The sequence below is a fragment of the Scyliorhinus canicula genome, chromosome 6 (genome assembly GCF_902713615.1).
Source record: "Scyliorhinus canicula chromosome 6, sScyCan1.1, whole genome shotgun sequence".
Lineage (NCBI taxonomy): Eukaryota > Metazoa > Chordata > Chondrichthyes > Carcharhiniformes > Scyliorhinidae > Scyliorhinus > Scyliorhinus canicula.
The window spans coordinates 179,940,833-179,961,661 of NC_052151.1; the positions used below are offsets into that span (position 1 = coordinate 179,940,833).

The 20,829-nt window shown below is 45.0% G+C and overlaps 1 protein-coding gene across 1 annotated transcript in view; it reads left to right on the forward strand.

Annotated features, from left to right (window-relative positions):
* Positions 1–19,397, forward strand: part of nid1a (nidogen 1a) — a 169,720-nt gene extending 150,323 nt beyond the window's left edge. The window contains 5 exon segments of the mRNA XM_038801064.1: positions 4,429–4,600; positions 7,904–8,061; positions 16,310–16,433; positions 16,984–17,096; positions 18,917–19,397. Of these exon segments, the coding sequence (XP_038656992.1) occupies positions 4,429–4,600; positions 7,904–8,061; positions 16,310–16,433; positions 16,984–17,096; positions 18,917–19,038 (689 nt within the window). The 3' untranslated portion in view covers positions 19,039–19,397.
* The last annotated feature ends 1,432 nt before the right edge of the window (positions 19,398–20,829 follow it).

Here is a 20,829-nt window from a genome sequence, read left to right on the forward strand (position 1 = left end):
AAACCCACGTAACCCGTATACCCATAACCCAACAATCCCCCCATTAACCTTACACTACGGGCAATTTAGCATGGCCAATCCACCTAACCTGCACATCTTTGGACTGTGGGAGGAAACCGGAGCACCCGGAGGAAACCCACGCACACACAGGGAGGACGTACAGACTCCACACAGACAGTGACCCAGCCGGGAATCGAACCTGGGACCACTGGAGCTGTGAAGCATTGATGCTAACCACCATGCTACCGTGAGGCCCTTTAAAACCAAGTCTGCTTCCCCCTCCCCCCCCCTCCCAATTCTCCACAGAATTATTTTGTGTACAATTAAATTGGTATTGTATGCACATGTATGTCACTCATAGCTCAGTTGGTATCAGTCACGTTGCCAACAAAAGGTTGCGGATTCATTTGGCTCCAAAGACTTGAGCATATAATTCAAATCAACTCTCCCTTGTACTGAATGAGTGCTGCATTGTCAAAGGTGCTGTCTTTCAGATGAGGCCATAAATGTGGGCCCTGTAGCTGTACAGAAACAATCCCATCTCAATACTTCAAAGATGAGTAGGGGAGACCTCTCACTTGTCCTGGCCAACATTTATCCTGAACCAACTTCAATGCAATGGAACATTTTGCTATTATTTCATTGCTGTTTGTGGAAGCTTACTGCGCACTACCAAAATCACAACAGCAACTGCGCTTCAAAAACGTTCTTCATTGGCTATAAAATGCTTTGGTGTTTTTGAGGTCACAGAAGTCCTTTATAAATACCAGTTAATTATTTTCTTTTCTATTTGTACCAAAACTTTTAACATCAATTGGATTGAATTAGAAGTTAATTATTGAAGAAGCTTATGGACTGGAATTTTTTCAGTTGTGGGGTGGGGTGGGGTGGGGGGGCCTGACTGGCCTGACAGTTGGAGAAAATCCCCTCCTCAGCCAATTGTGGGAGTCCAGCTGCAATTTTCAGCTGTCCAGTAACTAATTAGTTGCTGTTGGATCTCCCAGCAGCTCTGTAATCTCAGCAGCTCCACCAGGAACGAAGACCACTGCTGGGACTACACATGGCAGAAAAGATACTGGGGGCGATTCTCCAAAATGGAGACGAAGTGTTCAAATGGAGCCGTCGTGGGTTGCCGTCGCCGCGCCAACCCACGCATGCGCAGTTGGGCCGCGCCAAAATGCGCATGCGCGGGTGGACTTATTCAGCGTGCAGGCCCCGACTCAACATGGCGTCGGTGTTCAGGGGCCGGCCGCGCAGGAAAGTAGGTAGGAGAGAGGCCGGCCCGCCGATTGGTGGGCCCCGATTGCGGGCCAGACCCCATTGGAGGCCCCCTCTCTCCTCCTCCTCTCCCCCCCCCCCCCCCCCCCCCCCCCCAACCCTCTCAGAGATCCCGCCGGCAGCGACCAGGGGTGAACAGAGCCGGCAGGACTCTGTCGTATCCGCGCGGCCGCTTGGCGCCCCAGTGCAAATGGCGCCGATTCTCCACACCTCAGAGAATCGCGCACCGGCGTCAGGGCGTCATTGCGCGATTCTCCGGCGCGGGGCGCGGAGAATCACCCCACTATGGGAGCAGGCTGCCCTCTGCCAATTAGTGGGATCTGGCATTGCCGGTATCATTCAGACAGGTTCTGGTAGGGGACGGAGTTGGTGAAGGCATGGGAAGATTGCATTAAGGATAACTATTGCCACCAGAGTGGCTGAACAGGAATTCACGCGCCATTGGCCTCTAGGTGTGAGGGTCTTCTGCCATCTTTCCCACTGCAGGAACAATGCTGTGGAAGTTGATGGCAATAGCCACTCCACCTCCTGCATCAGTCTGCCATTTTATGCCCCCCAAAACCCCCAGCATCCCAGCCCGTTCTTCAAGGGCTGGTAAAATCCAACCCATGGTATCATTTAGCAGCCTCTGATACAAAACATCAAATTTTGCTTCATTTAATAAATCAAGTTAAGGAACTTGCCTGAAAGTGAGTGCAATTACATTTGCATTAGAATTGTGATTTTTCTTGCTTTTTGGTTTTGTATAGTTTAAGGAACCAAAAAGACTTGCGGTGCAGTTGGAGGCTATTTGGTTCATTGTGTCAGTGCTGGACATTTGGCAGAGCAAACTAATCCCATGGTCCTTCTCTCTCACTGACTCCAAATTGTCATCTTCCTCGAATCTTTATCCAGTTTTCCTTCACATAACAAACATTTGCACAAAGAATATTTTCTCATCTCTTTCCATGCTCTTAATGAGTATTTTCAGTTGATGGTCCTCATCGCCGATACTGCAGCTGGAGGAGTTGGACTTTATTCTATAATTTTAAGAATGACTGTGTAATCATTTTTCAGTCTTCTGAGCCGCAGTACAATTGGTCCTGGTTAGGGTCAAGTCTCTGAAACTCTCATTTCTAATCATTGGGGTATCTGTATTCCTTCCCTCTTTGCTGTTGTATCCTAAGCCCCTATTTGAGCTACAAGACCCTGGTGGCCAATGTCTTCATTCGCCTGAACTTGCCCTTATGTTTTGGAACTCTAGGTGTGTCTGTTTATTCATACTTGTATTTTCCTTGTGTTCCCCCCTCCCCCCCTAAATGCATTACCATAACATTCCTGTCTTAAATTGCATCTCCCACCTGTCTGCCCACTCTGTTGGGGACTATGTTAATTTAAATTCTAAATGCTCACCAAGATAATGCCTGTAGCAGTACAAAGAAAAGGAACACCACCACTCCTTAAAGTAACAAGGGAGGGATATAAATGTGGTCTTGCCAGAATACCAGCATCCTAAGAACTAAACCATTTGCCTTGATGATCACTGGATGTCCACACAGCGTTACCTACTTTCCTCTATCCTCTTGTCTTCCAAACTGAATCCTCAGCTGAGGCCCAGTGAACAAAACCACAGCTCTCACCAGAACTTGTTGGCCATACTTTGTTCTTGTTTGTACCATGTGTGACTTTGGTCACCAGGACTAAAGACCTAATTCAGCAATACTTGCTAACAGTGCTGTGTAAAGGCCAAGCATAGTTACCCAATCCAGGAAACAGATGTGTCATTGTCTGGAGCTTTTATTCCAGATCCAATTTGCCAAACCCCAGCTATGATTTAATATGGAGCTTGTTTATTGGATTTGTGACCTCGTCTGGCCCTACACTGCAACCACAAAGAAGTACTGTCCTGTCGCAGATACTGCTTCTCTGGTTATTTCTTCATACAGTGACTTCACTGTTGATGCATCTAGCTTCTATACTCGAGTTGCAGACATTGGTAAGGATGTCAGTTCCTTGCAACATGGTGCACTCAAACATCACTTAACTTAAATAATGCTAACACTCTAACTGTCAATCTATAGATGGCCTTATACATAGAAATGCTGAATATCCTATTATTCAAATTCCTTAATAGTCACTCCTTCCCTACCTCTGTAGCTTCCTCTGCCGTGCAACCCTCCAAGATCTCTGCACACTTCTAATTCTGGCCTCTTGATCATTTCTGACTTCCACTACTCCATATAGACGGTTGTGTCTTCAACTGTCTGGGCCCTAAACTCTAGAATTTCTTCCACGTCTTTATCACTGTCTTCTTTTATGATGCTCCTTAAATCCTAGCTCATTGATCAGGTTTTTTTGATAGATTTCAATTTTTTTCCCGTTTACATTTCTATGAAGTGCTTTACTACTCCTTCCATCGTTCAATTCTCCCAATTCTTAAGCACATTTGACAGCAATGCAGCAGCATACAAGCCTGCTCAGCAAAATTGCATTGGTCTACACACACACATAGTACATCAACCAGATTAATATTTCAATGCAGTGAGGATCACCTGCTAAGAAATGGCAAACTAATAACTCTTGAAGATTTCAGAACTTGGCTTGGCTGTGAATTTCTGGACACCCGTTCATATGTCTGATTCTAGAATTCCAGAAGCCACCTCCTTCGGCAAGCTTCTGCAGTAACAGAGGTGGGCAGACAACCAGATATAAAGTCACATTGAAAGCCACAGTACAATATTAAACTGTTACATTTTGCCATCATTGGGGTGAGGCAGCAGCTAATTTCTAAAGGATGTTTATGTTTTTGAAAATTTGGAAAGTTCAATTTCAAGAACTAAACTTATTTCTGTGAAATCAATCATTTAGTTTTTCAAACTTAAAACTGCCCTATCCCAACCTGACTAGCATTTTAGAATATTCTTGCACTTAAACCCTATTTCAAATTAGAGGTACTTGACTGCAGAATGTACTGTTTGACTTGCAGGAGAACTTTCAATTGTGTGGATAAATATTCTCCACTTAAAGACCACTCCACCGATACATTTAGTGGTGGAAAATGGCTCAACTTGAACTTGAGAAGAATTTTAAATGTCGGCATTGTAACTTGCAATGTGTTTTTGGTCTTCACTTCCCCTCTTGATGGGTCTTCGCTATGTTTTTGTGTTAAAGATCTGAAGAGCCCTGAAGGGATAGCTGTTGATCACCTGGGCCGCAACATCTTCTGGACAGACTCTGGGCTAGACAGAATTGAAGTAGCCAAGCTGGATGGCGATCAGAGGCGGGTGCTTTTTACCGATGACCTGGTGAACCCAAGGGCAATTGTTGTGGATCCTGTCAATGGGTATGTACTAGAATGAGAGTTCACGGAACATTCACTATTAATACTCCTTTAAGTTCTCAATGTGTGAGGCAGAAAGAAGTCACGTTTCTACACCTTTCTTGTCCTTTGAACGTCCCAAAGCATTCTTCAGACAGTGAAGTACTTTTGACGTGTAGTTACTATTGTAATATAGCGAAAAGACTTAGCACAGAGGGACTTTGGGTCCTTGCGCAGAAATCACAAAAAAGCTAGCACGCAAATTCGACAGGTAATTGGGAAGGAAAATGGAATGTTGGCCTTTACTTCAAAGCGCACAGAGCATAAAAATAGGGAAGTCTTGCTAAAACTATAAAAGTCGCTAGTTAGACCACAGCTGGAATACGTGAACAGTTATCTAAGGAAAGATATTCTGGCATTGGAGGCTGTCCGACAAAGGTTCACCAGGTCAATCCCGAGTATGGAGGGATTTTCCCATGGAGGAGAGGTTGAGTAGGTTGTGCCTATACTCATTGGAGTTTAGAAAAATGAGAGGGGACCTTATTGAGAAATATAGGATTCTCAGGGGACCTGACAGGGTAGATGATGAGAGGTTGTTTCCCCTTGTGGGAGAGTCTAGGGTCAGAGGGCAGAATCTCAGAGTAAGAGGTCGCCCATTTAAGACATTTTAAAAAAATAATAATAATTTAGGGTACCCAATCAATTCTTTTATTCCAATGAAGGGGCAATTTAGCATGGCCGATCCACCTAATCTGCACATCTTTGGGTTTTGGGGGTGAAACCCCCGCAGACATGGGGAGAGGTGCAAACTTCACATGGGCAGTGACCCAGGGTTGGGATTCGAACCCAGGTCCTCAGTGCCGTAGTCCCAGTGCTAACCACTGCCTCACATGCCGCCCTGATAGAGATAAGGAGAATGTTTTCTGTCAAATGGTAGTGAATCTGTCGAATTCATTACCTCAAGAGGTCTGTGGAGGCTGGCCGTCAAGTATGTTCAAAGCTGAGATAGACATTTTTAATAAGGGATTTGAAGATTATTGGGAAAAGGTGGGAAAATAGAGCTGAGGATTATCATATCAGTCATGGGCGGTACGGGAGCACGGTGGTTAGCACTGTTGCTTCACAGCGCCAGGGACCCGGGTTCGATTCTCGGCTTGGGTCACTGTCTCTGTGGAGTCGGCACCTTCTCCCCATGTCTGCGTGGGTTTCGTCCTGGTGCTCCGATTTCCTCCCATAAGTCCGAAAGACTTGCTGAATTAGACATTCAGAATTCTCCCTTAGTGTACCCGAACAGACGCCCGAGTGTGGCGACTAGGGGATTGTCACAGTAACTTCATTACAGTGTAAGCCTACTTGTGACACTAATAAAGATTATTATTATTTTACTGAATGGTGGAGCATACACGCTGGGCCGAATGACCTATTTCTGCTCCTATGTATTTTGGTCTTAAGGATCAGCTATGATACAAGAATAAGTGCCTGCAATTGGACACGGCAAATTTATAGAAACCTCTGAAATTTGGGGCACTTTTTAGATTAAGCTTCGATCTTATCTTTCACATTGGTGCATAGGTGAAAGAAGAAGTTGAGAACTCACGTCCAGAAAACCAGAATGTGCTGGAATTCCTTCCTTGCCATGGCCATGCAGCTGTTAGATTTGCTGTATAAACCCAATTCATTGACTAATTCCTTCAGGAAGGGGAAACCTTCCATCCTTGCCCAGTTTGAGCCTGTATGTGACTTTTGTCCCACACCAATATGATAGCCACTCTGTCACATCAAACCACTAGTGTGGTTCAAGGAAGCGACTCATTTCACTTGTAGGCTGTTAAGGATACCACAGACTTTGCTAGAAATATCCAGATCCTGATAATAAATATAAAATACAACCTGTCTGCCCTACTTTCCTTCAAGCATTGTTTGTCCCAATCACAGAAGTTCAATGGAACACTTTTTTTTACTACTTCTTCCATTCTGTTGGTGACTTGTGCCTCATTAAACATAAATCATTAAGGCAGAGTTCCTGTGAGCATTTGGTATGGTGGATTTGTGGCTCTACCAGTGCATCCCATGATGTATTTCAGTCGCTCATATGTGGTGCACTGCTGGCTATGTAATCAACCATTTTTGTATTCTGTGCCTTTGATTCTGTTTCTGAAATATTGCCAACCAGTCAAGCTGAGAATAACTCCATTTTCTGTATAATATATGTTTTTTAAAAATTCCACAAGTGCTTAATGAAAGAAATTGTTATCATGGGATGGGAATAGTTGCAAGCTGAATAAGGAAGTTAAGGAGAACTGGTAGGTGGCAACAAAAGGATGTATCATGTTTCTTGTTAGTACGGGTCAAGAGTTGGAGGGCAGGATCTTGTGGCAGCAGTGCTAATTCGGAATTCCGAACACATTGGGATGGGTGGTTAAGAGTTCTAGGATCATCCTTTTTTTAAACTGCACTGAATATACCTTGTGTTATGTCACAACTGATGTGTTTTGGATTTTCTGGTTTCCAGAGAGGGTGCAAAGAAGAGACTTATTGGAATGGTACAAGGATGAGGGAATTGTTATTTTGAGAGACTAGAGGAACTGGGACTGTTTGCCTTAGAACAGAGACATTTAAGGATTAATAGAGGTTTCAAAATTGAGGATTTTCAATAATCAGTAAGGAGTATCACTGACCAGAGTGCATAGATTTTCTTTGTTTTTAATTTAGAGTACCCAATTCATTTTTTTTTTCAATTAAGTGGCATTTTATCACCATAATCCACCGACCCTGCACATCTTTTGATTGTGCGGGGTGAGACTCACACAGACACAGGGAGAATGTGCAAACTCGCATGGATAGTGACCTAGGGTTGTGATCGAACCCGGGTCCTCCGCACTGTTAGGCAGCAGTGCTAACCACTGCACCACCATGCTGCCCGTGAGTGCATAGATTTTAAGGTAATCCAATTTAGGGATCCGCAACTTTGACTGAGGAAATTTCTCCTTATTTCAGTCCTAAATGGCCAACCCTTTTAGTTTGTGACCTGTGGTTTTAGACTCTCCGGCCAGGGGCAACATTCTTCCAGCACCTGCCCGGTCAGGTCCTTGAAGAATTTTCTATATTTTAATTAGAGCAATTCTTCTTCTTCTAAACTCTGAATATAGGCCCAGTCTCTCCTCACAGAACAACCCCCTCAACCCAGGTATCAGTCTAGTGAACCTTTGTTGTATTGCCTGCAAGATAAGCATATCCTCCTTTGGGCAAGCAGACCAATTTATATGTTAAGTCTTCATAGTTTTTTCATTGTGCTATTAGAACTGCTTCTCAATCGTTTTCTTTCAGTAACCTATACTGGACAGATTGGAATCGAGCTGCTCCCAAAATTGAGACCTCCTACATGGATGGAACTAACAGACGGATCCTTGTGAAAGACGATCTTGGCCTTCCTAATGGACTAACCTATGACCCATACAGTGCATTGTTGTGCTGGGCTGATGCAGGTTTGTTCAACCTCAATGGTTTTTCTAATTGTAAACTTTAAAGTCTGATTTGTGAAGTTGATATTTGGGTGCCTTACCTCATGAGCATATCTCGGCTCAAGAGTTAATAAGCTGCAGTTCAAGCTTCAGATTCTGGGATGGTGCGTCAGGGAGGGAGTAAGTTACCTGAATGTTTTGATCCAGGAGGCAGTTGCACCCTTTAAACTAGGTACTTTAAATTTGGTTTTGTGGTCTGGGACAGCTGGGTGTGACTATAAGAGAGGCTTGATGTGGAGATGCCAGTGTTGGACTGGGGTGAGCACAGTAAAAAGTCTTACAACACCAGGTTAAAGTACAACAGTTTTGTTTCAAATCACTAGCTTTCAGAGCACTGCTACTTCCTCGGGTGAATGAAGAGGTAGTTTCCAGAAACATATATATAGACAAAGTCAAAGATGCCAGACGATACTTTGAATGCAATCATGTGCAGGTAATTAAGTATTTACAGATCGAGATAGGGGTAACCCCAGGTTAAAGAGGTGTGAATTGTCACAAACCAGGACAGTTGGTAGGATTTTGCAAGCCCAGGCCAGCTGGTGGGGGGTGAATGTAATTTAACATGAATCCTAGCTCCCGGTTGAGGCTGTATTCGTGTGTGCGGAACTTGGCTATAAATGTCTGCTTGCCGATTCTGCGTTGTCGCGCGTCCTGAAGGCCGCCTTGGAGAATGCTTACCCGGAGATCAGAGGCTGAATGCCCTTGACTGCTGAAGTGTTCCCCAACTGGAAGGGAACATTCCTGCCTGGCGATTGTTGCGCGATGTCCGTTCATCCGTTGTTGCAGCGTCTGCATGGTCTCGCTGAGAGGTTGACATGGAAATCCACAAGAGAGGATATTTGGGAAGTTTAATAATAAAGGTCAAAGCAATAGCAGGGTAGCAATACGGGTAATCATAACCGAGTGTGACAGGGAGGGACAGAATGTGCACATATAACGGTGCACAAGCAAATGAGGTCAGAGTGGGGACATTTGATAAAGAGACAGAATTAAAGACTATCTAAATGTATGCAGTACTTGTAAAAAGAAAGATCGATTAATTGAAATCACAAATAGAAATAAACGTGTGCGAGATGATCGCCATTTCACAGACCTGGTTGCAAAATGATCACGACTGGGACCTGAATATTCGAGGGTATTTGACATTTCAGCAGGACAGGAAGAAACGAGAAGGAGGTGGGATAGCCCGATTAATAAAGGATATGATCAGTGCGATAGTGAGAAATGTTCTTGGTTCGGAGGATCAAAGTGTAGAATCAGTTTGGCTGGTGTTAAGGAATAGCAAAAGGAAAGAGGTGGGAATGGTTGATAGGCCCCTAGTAGCTACACTGTAGGACAATATCAATCACAGGAACAGGCTACTTTAGACCTGGTAAAAAGAGGATTAACTAATGACCTAATTGTAAAGAATCTTGTGGACAAGAGTAATCATAATATGATAGAATTTCATATTCAGTTTGAGAGTGAGAAATGTGAGTCTAAAATGAGTAATTGCCTTTAAGTTTAAGACACAAGAGTATGAAGACAGAGTTGGGCTGGGAAATAGGTTGAAAGGAAAGTGGTAAAAAAGCAGTAACAGACAATTAAGAAGATATTTCTCAACTCCTCAAAGATATATTCCTTTGAGAAAAAAAGACCATGCACCATCCATGGCTAACTAAGCAAGTTTAAGATCCTGTCAAATTGTGGGCAGCACGGTGGCGCAGTGGTTAGCATTGCTGCGTACGGCGCTGAGGACCCAGGTTCGAATCCCGGCCCTGGGTCACTGTCCATGTGGAATTTGCACATTCTCCCCGTGTCTGCGTGGGTTTCACCCCCACAACCCAAAGATGTGCAGGATAGGTAGATTGGCCACTCTAAATTGCCCCTTAATTGGAAAAAATTATTGGGTACTCTAAATTTATATTTAAAAAATGATCCTGTCAAATTAAAAGAAAAGATGCACAATTCTGCAAAGATTAATGGTAGGGCGGAAGATTGGTAAAATTTTAGACACCAGCAAAGGATGACTTTTAACAAAAAGTAGATAGTGAAATTGGAGCAGGACAGAAAACTAACAAGAAATATAAAACCAGACAGTAAAGGCTTCTGCAGGTATATAAAAACAAAGAGTAGCAAAAGTGAGCTTGGTGCTTTGGAAGGTGAGACATTGGGATTAATAATAGGAAAAAAGGAAATGGCAAAGACTTTGAACAATTATTTTGTATCCATCTGCCCAGTAGAAGATGCATAAAGGTACTGGGGGAGCTAATGGGACTAAAGGTAAACAGGTCCCCTGGAACTAATGGCATCCACAAAATTTAAACCAAGTGGCTGCAGAGATTAGCGGATTAATTGATTTTAAGCTTCCAAAATATCCGAGATTCTGGAAAAGTCCCAATGGATTGGAAGAACGCAAATGTAACACCACTATTCAGAAAAGAGGGAGACAGGAAGCGGGAAACTCTCAGCCAGTTAGTCTAATATCAGTCACTGGGAAATTGCTACGATCAATTATTAAAGAGTTAGTGGCAGTAGACCTGAAGAGGTGGAATTCCCTGCCGATGTCCCTGGCAGGAAGGATACAGACAGTTAAGATGAACGTACTACTGAGATTCTTATTTGTTTCCCAAATCCTTCCAATATTCCTCCCAAAAGCGTCCTTTCGTAGGCTGGACAGATGAATTTTATAATTTGTGTGGGCATGCAAAACTCCCAGGATTTGTAAGGTCTTTTTGCAAAGAGGGCCGGAGTTGGGAATGTTGGCGGTCCCAAACCTATTATACTACTACCACTGGGTGACAGATCTAGAGACAGTGAGGTGTTGGTTGCAGGGAGGGGATGGAATCAGAGCAGGTTCGGATAGAGAAGGCCTCCTGTGTGAGGTCAAGTTTGAGGACCTTGGTCCCACTCCCGTTCTTTCTGGGCAGATATACGAGGAATCCCATGGTTGTATCTTTGCTCAGATTATGGAACAAATTGAGGCGCACTTTGGGCTAAGAGGCATGTCGATGCATTATGTATGAATCATCGGTTTATGATGGGAAAGATGGATGCAATGTATGGTAGGTGGTACAGGGAAGGGGTAGAACGGTTGAGGGACCTATTTATTGAAGGAAAGTTTGCAAAATTGGAGGAACTACATGGGAAATTTGAATTGCCTATGGGGAGCAAATGTAGACACAATCAGGTCCGAAACTTTGCAATCAAAGAGCTGCCCTCATTTCCTCATCTGCAGAATGATACTAGACGGTACGAGAAAAATTGGTAACTTTGGATGATCAGCGAGAGGGGAAGTTGGCGATATTTATATTGCTACTGGAAACTGATAAGCAGCCAATGGAAGATATGAGAAAGAAGCAGTGGGAGGAGTTGGGAATCAAGCTTGGAGAGAGGATCTGGAGTGAGATTATGCACTGAATTAACTCAACATCACCCTGTGCTAGGATGATCATCCAGTTCAAGGTAGTGCACAGGACTCGCATGACAAGGGCCCGGATGAGCAGGTTTTCCCCGGAGGTAGATGAGTGTGAAAAGTGCGGGAGAGGATCGGCAAACTATTCACATATGTTCTGGGAGTGTTCAAAGCTGAGGGGTTTCTGGGCTGCAGTGTTTGACACAATATCAGATATAGTGGGGGGTCAAGCTGACACCGTGACCTTTGGTGGCAATTTTTGGGGTTTCAGAATTGCCGGAGCTGTTGGTGTGGATGGGGGCTGACATAGTAGCCTTCGTCTCACTGATTGCAAGTCAACAATTCCAGTTGTGGAGATTGGCGTTGCTACCAGATGTTTCAACATGGCTAAGGGATCTGGCCGAATTCTTGTAGTTAGAGAAAATTAAATATGTGCTCTGGGTCGGAGGAAGGGTTCTTTGTCAAGTGGAAACTCTTTCTATCCCTGTTTAAATACATTTTCGTTGCCAAAAGGTATGGGGGGGGGGGGGTGACACCTTAGGGATAGGAGAGGGAAATGGGGTGTTCCCCAGGCTGATTCGTGATATGAAGAGTTTAACTTATTAGAAAAGGTTGTTCTTGTCTTTACTTTCAGTCACAAAGTCGGTCCTCTAGGCAGAGTCTCCATGAGGCCACGAGACTGAGCTACACCATTAGCAATTTTGATGACCCTTTGTCAAAGCTGACAAAGGAGCATTAACAAAGGGTCATCAGGACTCGAAACGTTTGCTCTTTTCTCTCCCTACAGATGCTGCCAGACGTGCTGAGATTTTCCAACATTTTCTCTTTGGTTTCAGATTCCAGCATCCGTAGTAATTTGCTTTTATCCATGAATTTTTCCTGAGCTCTGTTTCTGACCTTATAGCGCCTCCATCACCAAGACGGTCTATTTTCCCCCCTGTAACATAACCGACCTGTTCCCTGCCTCATCTAACCTTCTTCGGAAATCCTCATCCTTGTCTTGGTTAACTTTGGACTCAATAATTCCAGTGCTCTCTTTTAAAAAAAAAAAATATTTTTATTAAAGATTTTCTGTTTACAATAAATTTTATAACAAAGCCAACATCGCAAACAGCAGATGTAACACAGAACAACACAACAAAAACACAACCAACCATTTGCACCGCACCCACAAACTAAGGGAAAAATAAAACCCAACTCTTCCCACCCTCGAGCAACTGATGATGACTAATTCCTTAAAGTAGGCAATGAATGTCTGCCTTCGCAAGTAGAACCCCTCAATGTACCTCCCAACGGTGTACTTGAATTTCTCCAGGAATAAGAATTCCATTAGGTAACCCAACCATAATTATACCAGTGCTCTCGTGACCATTCTCTCATCTTCCTCCCTTTTGTAAACTTGAGTGCATCCAAAACTTTGCTGCCTATGACCTAACTTGTACTCCATCTCATTCATCCATCATCCTCTGCTCACTGACCTACATCTGCTCCTGGCCCAGAACTGCTAAATCATAAAATGTTCTCCCTTTCTTTCAAATTCCTTCATGGCCTTGCCTGCAGGGCGTGTTTCGTGGTGGACATGGCCCGCCAATGGCCAGCAGTGGGATCTTCTGGTAGATACAAGTTACTCTTGTATCTTGTACAACCCTAATTTTTTTTTTAAAGTATTTTTATTAAGCTTTTGCAGAATTTTTCAAATTAAACAGTAGTAACAATAATAACAAAATTAACTAGAGTGAATATTAACAGTGTAGAAAGAGAATATACAATAACAATTAAATAGTCATTACCCCACGCGACCCAGTCTTCCCAAACCATCCCAATGGAGCACTCACCCCCCCCCCCCCCCCCCAATCCCACGGATTGCTGCTGCTGCTGCCATTTTAATTTCCCCCCGAGATAGTCGATGAACGGCTGTCACCTCCGAGAGACCCTCTTAAGGCAAACTTTATTTTCTCAAGGCTGAGAAACTCAGCCATCTTGATAACCCAAGTCTCTACACTCCGGGGCTTTGAGTCCCTCCACAATAAAATCCGTCTCCGGGCTACCAAGGTGCAAAGGCCAAGACGTCGGCCTCTTTCGCCCCCTGAACCCCCAGGTCTTCTGACACTGCAAAGAAGCTGGGTGGAATTTCCCCCCCACACACGCCGGGTGGGAGAATCAGCTGGGCGCCGAGCAAGTCCCGCCACGCCGCCCCGGCACCCGCTCGCGATTCTCCCACACCCCACCCCCCCAAACCGGCGCGGCGAGATTCACGACTGGCCGCTGGGAGAATCGCTGCTCGCCTGGCACGCATAAATTCTCCGGCCCGGATGGGCCGAGCGGCCTGCCCAACACGACAGGTTCCCGCCGGCGCTGTCCACACCTGGGGGGTTCTTGCACCGGGGAGGGCCTCAAAAGGGGTCTGGCCCGCAATCGGTGCCCACCTATCGGCGGGCCGGCCTCTGAAGGAGGACCTCCTTTCCTCCGCCGCCCCGCAAGATCCATCCGACATCTTCTTGCAGGGCGGCCGCGGGGAGGACGGCAACCGCGCGGCACCAAGGCCTGGCACGCATAAATGCTGCGGCGCCGCTCCTAGCCCCCAGGGGGCGGGAGAATAGGGGGCTGGGAGCGGCCTCCGACGCCGGAGTGAAACACTCCGGTTTTCACTCCGGCGTCGGGACTTAGTCTCCCGATGGGAGAATTGCGCCCACTATCTCTGGACACGGCACCACCCATGTATTAAGCACCTTGGACATTGCCCTTGCGAACCCTTGCCAGAACACACTCAGCTCCAAGCATGCACAAAACATGTGGACATGGTTTGCAGGGCTGCCCTTGCACCTCATACAACTGTCTTCTACCCCAAAAAACTTGCTCATTCTCGCTGCCGTCATGTGTGCCCGGTGTACCACCTTGAATTGAATTAAACTGTGCCTGGCACATGATGGGGAGGAATTAACCCTGCCCAGGACCTCTGCCCACAGACCGGCTTCCAACTCCTCACCTAGCTCCTCCTCCCACTTGCCCTTGAGCTCCTCCACCGGGGTTTCCTCCGCCTCCTGTAGTTCCTGGTAGATATCCGACACTCTCCCCTCCCTCACCCAGGTGCCGGAGACCACCCTGTCCTGTATCCTCAGTGGCGGCAACGCCGGAAAGGCCACTAAACTGTTTTTTCAGGAAGGCTCATACTTGCTGATATTTAAAGGCATTTCCTGGCGGCAGATTAAATTAGTCATCTAGTGCCTTCAAATTGGGACGGCTTCCGTCTATGAAAAGATCTCCCATCCTTCTGATGCCTGCCCTCTGCCAGCTCTGGAACCCACCATCCATCCTACCCGGGACAAACCTGTGATTGTTGCATATCGGAGTCCAGATTGATGCTCCCTCCATCATCTTGTACCTCCTCCACTGTCCCCAGATCCGCAGTGTCGCCGCCACCACCGGACTTGTGGAGTAACGGGTCAGCGAGAACGGCAAAGGTGCCGTTATCAAAGCTCCTAGACTAGTACCTTTACACGCGCCACCTCCAGCTGCTCCCACGCCCTGTTTCTCTCTCTCTCTCTCTCTCTCTCTTCTCCCCACCCCCACCCCCCCCCCCACCCTCCCAATCGATACAACCCTAATTTTAATCTCTCTGCTATTGGAAACCCTGCCACACCCCTAAGTTTGTAACTTTCCCCTCAAAACCTTTCTGGTCCTCTTTCCTACTTTAAGATGCTCCTTAGCACCTTTCTCTTTGAGTCATGTGAGAATAGTAGATCTGATGACTGGATATTTTGTCAGTTATATTGTTTTGTAACGGTTTGGGGTTTTGTTGACATTAAAGGTACTGCATAAGTCATCGTTATTCACTGTTGTTTGTGGAACTGACCATGCCAACAAGGGCGGTACAGTGGTTGGCACTGCTGCCTCACAGAGCCAGGAACTCGGGTTTGATTCCGGTCTTGGGTGGCTGTGTGGAGTTTGCCCTTTCGCTCCCTGTTTCTGTGGGTTTCGTCTGGGTGAAAAGTCCAAAAGATGAGCAGGTTAGGTGGGGTTACAGGTCAAGGGTGGGAAGGTGGGCCTAGGTAGACTGTTCTTTTGGAGGGCTGGTGCAGATTCGATGGGCAATTGACCTCATTCTGCATTGTAGGGATACTATGGATTCTGCGGAACACCTGGATCCGTTCCGCTTCCATGGGAAATTTCAGGTGCAGAACTTCACTTCTGAGCAAGCGGTTTTAGAGAATTTCCTATTGGTTTCAAATCCAGCAACACCTTCAATATCGGCCACTGAGCATGGGGTGATGCAGAAGTAAATCTTGGCAATAAATAATCATACAGTATTCTTGATTCTCAGTGTTCTGTGTCAGTGTCGTTAAAGCACTGTTGCCCAGTTTAGTAGAGCAGCAAGTTTTGTGGAGTAAAATATCCAAGTGTTTCTCAGGGATGAAAAACAGTTGCCTTCTAATCACAAAAATGGTTGTTAAAGCATTTCATGCAGCAGCTGTGGTTTGTCGGGCACGTGTTAAAGGTCCTGTTTATTATTCTCAGTCACATTTTCTTGATGTGGGAAACTGATTTAATGCGATTGATAATTTAAAATATCTCCTTGGGAGAGCTCCCAGGGTTTAACTTTTTGATAAATTCCTAAAGCAGAGCGTTAATGATTACCAGTTTAATTCCATTTCCTTAAATGTGCTGCCAAAGCTGCTTGTGGACCATATTTCCGATCTATAATGGATAACAGCTTCCCAACAAACTCCTGGTAAGACTTGCCTTTTCTCTCTCTCTCTCTTGCTCCCTCTCTGCCGAGCTCTTCCACGATGAGGTTTGTAACTGTTTCATTCTCTGCAGGAACCCAACGACTGGAATGCATGAACCCAAATCAAACTGGACGCAGGAGGGTCATTGACAACATCCGTTATCCCTTTGGGATTACAAGTTATGGAAGGAATTTGTACTATACAGACTGGAGGAGGTACAGTCTCTACTTCAGTGAGGTTTTCTGAGATTGTGTTGTATGTTGCACAGAATAATGTAATATTTACACCACTGACGCCATTGGGCCCATCAATTCTATGCTGGTCATTGTGCTCCATGCAAACCTCCTCATAGCCATCCATATCTTCAGAATACCTGTCTGTATTTTTCTTCCTTATGTATTTATCTAGCTTCCACTTAAGCACATCTAAGCTACTTGCTTCAGCAACTCCTGGTAGTAGCGAGTTCCACATTCTGGGTAAAGAAATTTCTCCTGAATTCCCTTTCGGGTTTATTAGTGAAGAGCATGTTTATGGCCCCAGGTTTTGAACTCGCCCATAAGTGGAAACAGTTTTTTTTATATCTGCCTTATTTAACCTTTTTATAATTTTTTAGACCCCTGCCAGGTCACCTCTCAGCCTCCCATCATGTACGTGTTGGCCCATCACGTGTTGATGCCAATGTGGCAAATAAATGTGATGACCACTTCAGCTGGGTTCTTGAATACAAAATCTTTAATCATGTTTTAACTGTTTGTGTTCATAAAGGGAATCTATCATAGCTGTGGATCGTAACGTTGGGCGGGAGAGTGACGAACACCAACCATCCAAACGATCCCGTATCTATGGAATAACCACAGCTTACTCACGATGTCCGCCAGGTAACTCCCATTGTGTTGAGTACTGCTTCAGTTCCTGTATCTTTTCTATGTTCTATGTAGCAGCTGGATGATTGAGTGTGGGTTATTGTGAGCCTTTACATCATAGGTGCTGATAGTAAATGAGTGGCCTACGAGGTATTTTAGATTAGAGTCACTGCAGCCTGTGCTACAAGATGCTACTGGGATAGGTTGTGATCCAACTTCATGGAGACTGCTTTTGTGCAGGAGTGGATTTGGACCTGTGCCCTAACTCGCACCAATTCCATTCACCCATCAATCCGTCACTCCTGTGCTTGTTGACCTCAATTGACCCTAGGTCTTTTGAGCAATGCTTTGAATTTAAAATTCTCATCTTTCATGTTTTCCATGGCCTTACCTTCTCTCTATGTCACATCACCTAGCCCCACAACTCCGAGATACCTTGCTTTCCTTTTCAGCTTTCTTCATGTCACACTGGGTCGTCACAAATGCTGGTTGATCACCTTCAAACCAACCAACATTTTTTTTTTGGATTTAGCGGGTGGGGTTACAGCCGGATGACCTTCCGACCATCCTATCCCTCCTATTCATCCAGGCTGGGCAATTGCACTGGTACCTGCCAGCTTGGCTGCATTAGTGGCTGGGTTCCCTCATAACCAACAAGTCTTGAAGTGGGACTAAAATCCGGGACATTCAGCTCGGGCTGGAGAGCTGCCCATACTTCTTATTTGCTGATGTTCACTGAGCCACTCCCTAAACCTCTCCGATACATGTGCTCTCCAATCCTGGCCTCTTGCCCATCCCTGATTTTTAAGCCCGCCGTCCTTGGTGCTGTGTCTTCTGTTGGTTCGACCCTAAGCTCTGGAATTGTACCCCTTTTTCATCCTTTAAGATGATGCTCAAAACCTCTTTGATCGGTAACAGATTTTGATCATGTTACTTGCAATGTTTTGCTATGTGAAAGGTGCTAAAAAGGAAGACTTCCATTTAAATAGTGACTTTTATTACCACGGGATGTCCCAAAGTGCTTGACAGCCAATAAAGTACTTTTGAAGTGTAGTCACTGTTGCCATGTAGAAAGCATGGCAGCTAATTTGCATAGAGCAAGCAATGTGATAACGACCAGATAATCTGTTTTGTGATGTTGCTCGAGGGATGTATATTGGCCTGGACAATGGGGAGAACTCCGCTTCCTTTTTGGAAATACGGCTATGGAATCTTTCATATCCATATGAGGGGGTAAATGGGGCCTCCGTTTAATGTCTCGTCCAAAAGGCTCCGACAGTGCTGCACTGGAGTGTTGACCTTAATTGTTGGAGTTAAAGTCCTGGAGAGGGGCTTGAACCTACAGACTTCTTGACTCCGAGATGGGAGTGCTGCCCAGTGAACCACAGCTGGAACCTAGTTGAGTAGCACGGTAGCATTGTGGATAGCACAATCGCTTCACAGCTCCAGGGTCCCAGGTTTGATTCCGGCTTGGGTCACTGTCTGTGTGGAGTCTGCGCATCCTCCCTGTATGTGCGTGGGTTTCCTCCGGGTGCTCCGGTTTCCTCCCACAGTCCAAAAGATGTGCAGGTTAGGTGGATTGGACATGATAAATTGCCCTTAGTGTTGGGTGGGGTTATTGGGTTATGGGGATAGGGTAGAGGTGTTAACCTTGGGTAGGGTGCTCTTTCCAGGAGCCGGTGCAGACTCGATGGGCCGAATGGCCTGTACTGTAAATTCTATGAAATCTGAGTGATGCTGACACACCCATTCCTGTATAAATGCCAAGTTGTTGTCCAGTGAAGAAACTGATGTAGCACAATTTCAATCATGTCTGTTCGTCTTTACTTTAACAGGACAGAACCACTGTGCTGTAAATAATGGCGGCTGCACTCATCTATGTCTGGCAACACCTTTGAGCCGATCTTGTCGCTGTCCCGATGGTTCGGTGGGGATTAGCTGCGTGGAAAGAAACTAACACCCAAGTATTTCAGGGAGTTCCCATTACAAAAAAAAGTCAAACCTCTTCCTCAAAAGTCAACTTCTGTCGTGAAACCCTTTGAATTTTTAAAATACCATTTTATAAACTTTTTTTTAGTCATGGTTTTTAAATTTTTTATTTGAATTTTTATTCACTTTTATAAAAAAAAATTTACAACTGTAAATATGTTTTCTTACGGTTCACAAAATTGTACTGCGTGTGATGTTTAGTTCTAACTTTATGGTGCTTCAATGTACTGTTACTTCACCATGAATGAAACCAACACATCAGGTATTATGTTATTCTCTGTACAGCTTTGCAACATATATCAAATAAAATAGAACTTTTTGTACATATTTATATTTTTCTATCATGGCTTCCCCCCCTGACATGCTGCAGGAAGTGATTCAAGCCATGATGCAATGGCACAGAGAACGGGCACACTCTATCAATATACCGAGATGGTTAGAGTTCTTTTGCTACTTTTTTGGATGTGGGTGTCACTGGCTAGGTCAGCATTCATTGCCCATCTGCCCTCAAGAAGCTGGTGGTGAACTGGAATCCTTGTGGCGAAGATACTCCCAACTCTGCTTTTGGATAGGATTTTCCAGGCTGTGACCAATGAAGGTGTGTGCTGAAGTCTGAACCTTGTGAAACTTATAAGTGATGGTGTCCTAATATTATTGTTCTTGTCCTCCTTGGGGTGCACTGATCATGGAGCAGTGATGTGCATTTGAAGTACTCTTGTACAGTTTCTATGAGACCAAGATTGAATTTTAAGGGGGTGCAGCAATTGAGAAACCTTGGGATTCACGTGCACAAATCTCCAAAGACTACAGGACAAGTTGATGAGTTGGTTCTGAAGCTTTGATTGTAAATCACCAGTTGGGCCTCGGGTTGAAGTATTGTATTCAATTCTGGACATTACACCATAGAGAGTCTGGCAAAAGATGTGGAGCAGATTTTCTAGAATAGTACCAGAGATGCGGAGCTCCTTTCATGTGGAGAGGCTGGAGAAGATAAAGTTGTTCTCCTTGGAGCAGAGATGGCTCAGGGCAGATCTGATACTGGCATTCAAAACCATGAGTAGTTTTGACAGAATAAATAAAGAGAAAGTGTTTCTGGTGGCAGAAGGATCAGTACACCATGAACAAAGATTTAAAGTGATTGGCAAAGGAACCAGAAGTGGCATGATGATTTTTCTCTTAACACAATACATTGTTAGGATCGGAAATGTTCTTTCTGAAAGGGCAATAGAAGCAGATTCAATACATTTAGAAGTGAATTTGGATGAATACCTGAGAGGAAAAAAGAAATGGCTGTGAGAAAAGAGCAGGGATTTATTGGATTGCTCTTCCAAAGCGCCAGCACAGGCAGGGTGGGCCCAATGGCGCCTCTCCATGCTGTATTATTCTGTGGATGATGGCCTGGCACTCCAGAGAATAAACAGGGTTTTTTATTTACATTATTTAAATATATCTTCACAAAGATTGCTGGGGAAAGGGTCTTGGTGCAGTCTCCGAGGCAAGACAGGTACCCGAAACCTCCCCAAGGGGGTCTGCCACTGTTATCCTAACTCTTTTTCCAATCCCCCACCCGTCCAAGCTGAGGGAGGACCAACAGCCCAGGCCATGGTGGTAGAGTGGGAAAAGAATGCTGAGCTGATTGGGAATAATGGAACAGATCAGAAGAGTGCTATTCTGAATGCACAGGTTACGCTGTGGTGAATGGACGTAATTGCTGTAGCAACATCGCACTTGAGGCCTCATTAGCCAGTTGGTATATGTT